Source organism: Aplysia californica, unplaced genomic scaffold, assembly GCF_000002075.1.
Source record: "Aplysia californica isolate F4 #8 unplaced genomic scaffold, AplCal3.0 scaffold00091, whole genome shotgun sequence".
In the NCBI taxonomy this organism is placed as follows: Eukaryota; Metazoa; Mollusca; class Gastropoda; order Aplysiida; family Aplysiidae; genus Aplysia; species Aplysia californica.
In genome coordinates, this window is record NW_004797361.1 from 362749 (window position 1) to 368390 (window position 5642).

At 43.3% G+C, this 5642-nt stretch overlaps 1 protein-coding gene across 1 annotated transcript in view; it reads left to right on the forward strand.

Annotated features, from left to right (window-relative positions):
* LOC101855008 overlaps positions 1–5642 on the forward strand; it is a 74564-nt gene that overhangs the window by 8212 nt on the left and 60710 nt on the right. The window contains exons 2-3 of the mRNA XM_013080551.2: positions 124–466; positions 5049–5157. Coding sequence (XP_012936005.1) covers positions 149–466; positions 5049–5157 — 427 coding nt within the window. The 5' untranslated portion in view covers positions 124–148. The remainder of the gene's footprint in view (positions 1–123; positions 467–5048; positions 5158–5642) is intronic.

Sequence of the window (5642 nt, forward strand, 5' to 3'; positions counted from 1 at the left end):
AGTCCATGATGTGTGGTATATTGTTGCTCCTATGTTCCCAGAGTCCATGATGTGTGGTATATTGTTGCTCCTATGTTCCCAGAGTCCATGATGTGTGGTATATTGTTGCTCCTATGTTCCCAGAGTCCAGTCCTTGGTTTGTGCGGCCATGATGGACGGGGAGAGCGACAGTGAGCAGCCCGACGGTGCCCAGTACCATCTACCGACTCGCTCATCACCAACAATGAAAGGTCAAGGTCACAAGATGAGCCAGAGTTCCCTGACCCCGGGCCCCAGCTCAGAGCCGCCCACCCCGGCCCCGGTCATCGTCATTGACGACCAGACGCACCGACTGACGGCCTCGATGCGCTCCCGCAAGGATGCAGTGGCCAAACACTCCACGGAGGACAATGTGGAGTTTGAGAACAGCTGTGTGTACCTGGCAGAGAACTCCATAGAGGCCAAGAAAATCTCCAACAATTTCATGGTGAGTTTTTTTTTGTTCTGCTGTGTGGAGTCATGTTAGATTCAAAACAGGGCAGCAAGACTTGTGACTTTGAGAAAAATTTCACAGACCATGCCCATGATATTTTGGTTGCCAGTGAGAGAGCGCATTGAATTAAAAGTTCAGTGCATGGTTTATAGATCGTTACATCAGTGCTCACCAAATTACCTTTCAGAACTTATGGAAATGTACGCACCATCTCGGAATTTAAGATCTTCAAATGACCATCAGCTCTGCATGCCTAGGTCCAGAACAATGATGGGTGAAAGAGCCTTTTCCATCTGTGCCCCAAAACTTTGGAACAATTTGGATTTAGATGTTAAAATGTCGCTTTCAATTAATCAATATTAGTCAAAGTTGAAGACAATGTTTTTCAGGAAAGTATATTTATAATGCTGGAACTCTATCTGAAATATCAGTCAGTTTGGTTTTTAAAAAAAATTAATTTATGCATGTCGCAGTGGTACTGAGCTTTTGAGGTTTTGTTTGTGTGTGTGTGTGTTTTGTAAGCACAACCGTGCACTTTTTGTGGATTCTGGCAAGTTATAAATTCATTTATTATGAATTATTGTTATTATTATTATTATTATTATTATTATTATGTTCTGCTATAGTTACTGCTGGTTTACTGTGGTCTGTCCACCAAATCATTTCTTAATCCTCTCAAGTCTTTGCACGTGGCTCCAAAAGTTGGTTGACCAACAGGATCTGAAAGTCCAATAATGAAAGCTACTGCAAAATAAGATGTTCTTTGTTGTTAGCCTTAATCGAGCCCAAAAAGTTGTAAATGATTTACAGTTACAGCCAAGTTTCACTGCTACACTTGCTCTAGTTGTATGAATTGTTTCACCTCTGATCCCTGGCCTAGTTTTACAATCCTTGTGTGTGTCAGAAACAGAAGAGAAGGAGCATATTTCTCTCACAAATCTTTGTTGCTTATTAAAATGAATGGCCTTTTACTTTTATTGAATGTAAATGAAAAATCGGTTAATTTGTTGGCTGGAAAAAGGAAGTGGAACACAAACGTAGAAGAACAGAACAATGTGTGTCCTGCGCAGGTTCAACGAATTCCCAGTGTCTGTCCTCTCAGTTTGTCTGGCCGTTTGTCTTCTCATGTCCATAAAATCAACAACCTGTCTACACGTGTGCTCAACAGTTGTGTCACATAAAATCAACAACCTGTCTACACGTGTGCTCAACAGTTGTGTCACGTAAAATCAACAACCTGTCTACAAGTGTGCTCAACAGTTGTGTCACGTAAAATCAACAACCTGTCTACACGTGTGCTCAACAGTTGTGTCACGTAAAATCAACAACCTGTCTAGAAGTGTGCTCAACAGTTGTGTTACAACGGGGTGGGGTCAGGCGCTCGTCAAATTTTGTGCTTGTGAAGTTTTTGATAGAATTTGCTTGAGCGGAGATTTGCGCTACACAAATACTCTATATTGTTATTGTATCATATTTCTAAAGCTTGTTCTTTTGTCTTGCTTTCGATGAAAAAATTACTCGTTTATCTTCGATGCAAGTTGAGATATTTGAGATTGAAAGAGGTGGGGGTTGTCTGGTTTCTGAGATAAAATTAGCAAGAAAATGGCTGCAAAAGTTTGTTGACTTGTAAAGTGTGAGAGTCCAAGGAGATAGTATATTAACATACATTGCTTGTGCCTGTAATCAAAGTTTTTCCATAGTAAACTTCACTCAGCGATGTGTTTTTCTATAGACGTAACAGGTGTTGAGCGACAAATGAAGGATTGCAGAAGGGGGAGAAAAATGGCGGTCTCTTCAATATTTTTGTTTCCCGGAGCGCCTGATATCCCCATGATGCCTCACAATTGTAGGTCGAACTTCTCGAGACCTGAGTCGACTTGCTTCAAGCTCTGGAGTAAAATGTGATGAGAAATTCCTAATTAGTCAGTGCACAGAGTTCCTTGATTGGATCAGCCACGCCGCAGGGATGACCTTCAAGCTCCCCCAACTGTGTCGAAGCCACACAAAGCAAGGTCAATAACTGCAGCGGTCGGCTTTCCCCAGCTGTCTGATGGTGTCAGGCGGACCTGACTTTGTGCTTTGTAAGTTCCCGTCTGGTTACCCTTGTCATCAGGGCCAATGTACGCGGTGGACAATGTACACAGTGGACAATGTACACAGTGGACAATGTACACAGTTGACAATGTACACAGTTGACAATGTACACAGTTGACAATGTACGCGGTGGACAATGTACACAGTTGACAATGTACACAGTGGACAATGTACGCAGTTGACAATGTACACAGTTGACAATGTACACAGTGGACAATGTACACAGTTGACAATGTACACAGTGGACATTGTACACAGTGGACAATGTACGCAGTTGACAATGTACACAGTTGACAATGTACACGGTGGACAATGTACACAGTGGACAATGTACACAGTGGACAATGTACACAGTTGACAATGTACGCGGTGGACAATGTACACAGTTGACAATGTGTTGACAATGTACACAGTTGACAAAAGGTACCAGAGTGAATCCACTGCTGCAAGTTTGACCCGTTGTGGTTGGCGGACATAACATGTTACAATATCTAATGTGATCCAAAATGCCAGCCCTTTCGGAACCTTCGGTGACACGGTAAAGATGACTCCACTATGGAGCGGGACAGAGGGTGACCACCTCGTGACTCGACAGAGCTGAGGAATGTAGGACTAACATGATCTAAACAAACTACTGACCAGTTGTGGTAGCCATCTCCAGTTGGGGTATGGCAACAATTAGATGAGTAACTTACCAAACAACGTTAGAAGAGTGAACTAACATATTTTTGTACTTGTTTACTCATGTATTTATTTGTATATATAAAACATTCTCCTGTGTGTTTACTCTAAGACCAACAGCTAAGTTCAAAACCCAAAAAGCTGCTCAGTTTCTTGTTATTACTAAACACAAAAGCGCCAGATGATTGAAGTGGGCAGGGTCAAACCGGAAAAAAAGGTACAGCGGGAAAGAAAGTAATGCAAAAGTCTCTCTGTCTCTCTCTGTCTCTGTCTCTGTCTCTCTGTCTCTGTCTCTCTATCTCTCTGTCTCTCTGTCTCTGTCTCTCTCTCTGTCTCTGTCTCTCTCTCCCTCTGTCTCTGTCTCTCTCTGTCTCTGTCTCTCTGTCTCCGTCTCTGTCTCTCTGTCTCTGTCTCTCTGTCTCTCTCTCTGTCTCTGTCTCTCTGTCTCTTTCCCTCTCTCTCTGTCTCTCTGTCTCTTTCCCTCTCTCTCTCTGTCTCTCTCCCTCTCTCTCTCTGTCTCTCTCTGTCTCTGTCTCTCTCTGTCTCTGTCTCTCTCTCTCTCTGTCTCTCTCCCTCTCTGTCTCTCTCTGTCTCTGTCTCTCTGTCTCTCTCCCTCTCTCTCTCTGTCTTTCTCTCTCTCTGTCTCTCTCCCTCTCTCTCTGTGTGTCTCTCTCTCTCTCTCTCTGTCTGTCTGTCTGTCTGTCTGTCTCTCTCTCTCTCTCTCTCTCTCTCTCTCTCTCTCTCTCTCTCTCTCTCTCCCTAATGGTAAAACCTGTGTGTTGGGCTACAGTAAAGTGATGTCACGCTCATTCGCAGAAGCCCAATGAAAAGCTGTTGTGTGATTTGTAGCCATGTAGAATGAAGCTGCATCATAATCTGTCTACATCGACAAATGACCTTGAATGTCTGTTGAATTAGGAGGGGGGGGGGGGTGCGTTTGTCTAGAATTTCCATCATGCACAATGACGTGTATTTGACTGGGATGCAAGTTCAGACACAGGCTGTCCTCACAAAGAAAATCTGCTTGATTTCCATGATGAATGCTAATGAGGTCATAGAGGGTCATACCAGGGAATTAGTATTCACGGTCATGTTGCCAGGTGGGGATGGAGGTTTCCCCACAGGTGTACAGGAACAATCTGACAGCGAATGAACCCTGTACAAGAACTGTGTACATGAACCGTGTACAAGAACCGTGTAAATGAACCGTGTACAAGAACCGTGTACAAGAACCGTGTACAAGAACTGTGTACAGGAACAGTGTGACAGGACTAGTGGCCAAGAGAACCCTGTACAAGAACTGTGTACAAGAACATTGACAGCGAGAGAACCGTGTTGAATTCTTACCACTTGGTCTTGGAATATCTCTGCTTTCTGTGTTCTGTTCCCCCCCCCCGTCCATGTTGAATCACAACAAAGCGTGCCATCGTGGTGGAGTTGTGGACAGACTGGACTGAACGGGCCCGTGTCAGTTTGCAATAGATTGTAAAAGTTTGCAATAGATTGTAAAAGTTTGCAATAGATTGCAGAATTTTGCAATAGATCGTATAAGTTTGCTATAGATTGTAGAAGTTTACAATAGTTTCTATAAGTGTGCAATAGATTGTAGAAGTTAGCAATAGATTGTATGCAATAGATTGTATAAGTTTGCAGTCAAGCTGCAATTTCCATCCCCCAGTTGTATTAGTTTTGCTCATCCTTTCTGCAATATTTCCCTGTGAACCCTGTTGATGTCTCAAGTATTTGACTTTCATGTTTTTGATTGAATATAAGATTGGATAAATTCTTCCCTCCCCTCTAGTTTGGAATGAAGAAGTGGAAGAGTCATGTGACCTCGAGGCCACTCGTGTCTCGCTCGGAGATTGTCCAGAACTTGTACTCTGACATGAGTGAGGTCAAGGACGTGAAAGGTGAGCAGTGTTTATTGTCCAGTTTGTCTTTTGGGGTTGTTTTTTTAGGGGGGGGGGGGCGTAAAAGTTAACAGGTTTGTCCTCTTGTGAGACTTCCCATCCTTGGAAGTTTCTCTCAACTTTGCAACATGACGCATCCTTTGATGTCCAGCTGCTTCCATTTCCCCCGCATCTATGTCCTTTTGGGGGAGGGGAGGGAGGGAGGGGGGTTCACCTGGGTAAGATGGCTTCTTGGCCTTTCCTGAGTGTAAAACAAACATCTTTGTGTGTCAGGGCTGAAGTTTTTCTGTCTCTGGTTGCAGATCTGATGTCTTATCCAGCATGTCCAACAGATAAATAGTTCTTGGTCCCTAGAGAACAGATAAATAGTTCTTGGTCCCTAGAGAACAGATAAATAGTTCTTGGTCCCTAGAGAACAGATAAATAGTTCTTGGTCCCAACAGATAAATAGTTCTTGGTCCCTAGAGAACAGATAAATAGTTCTT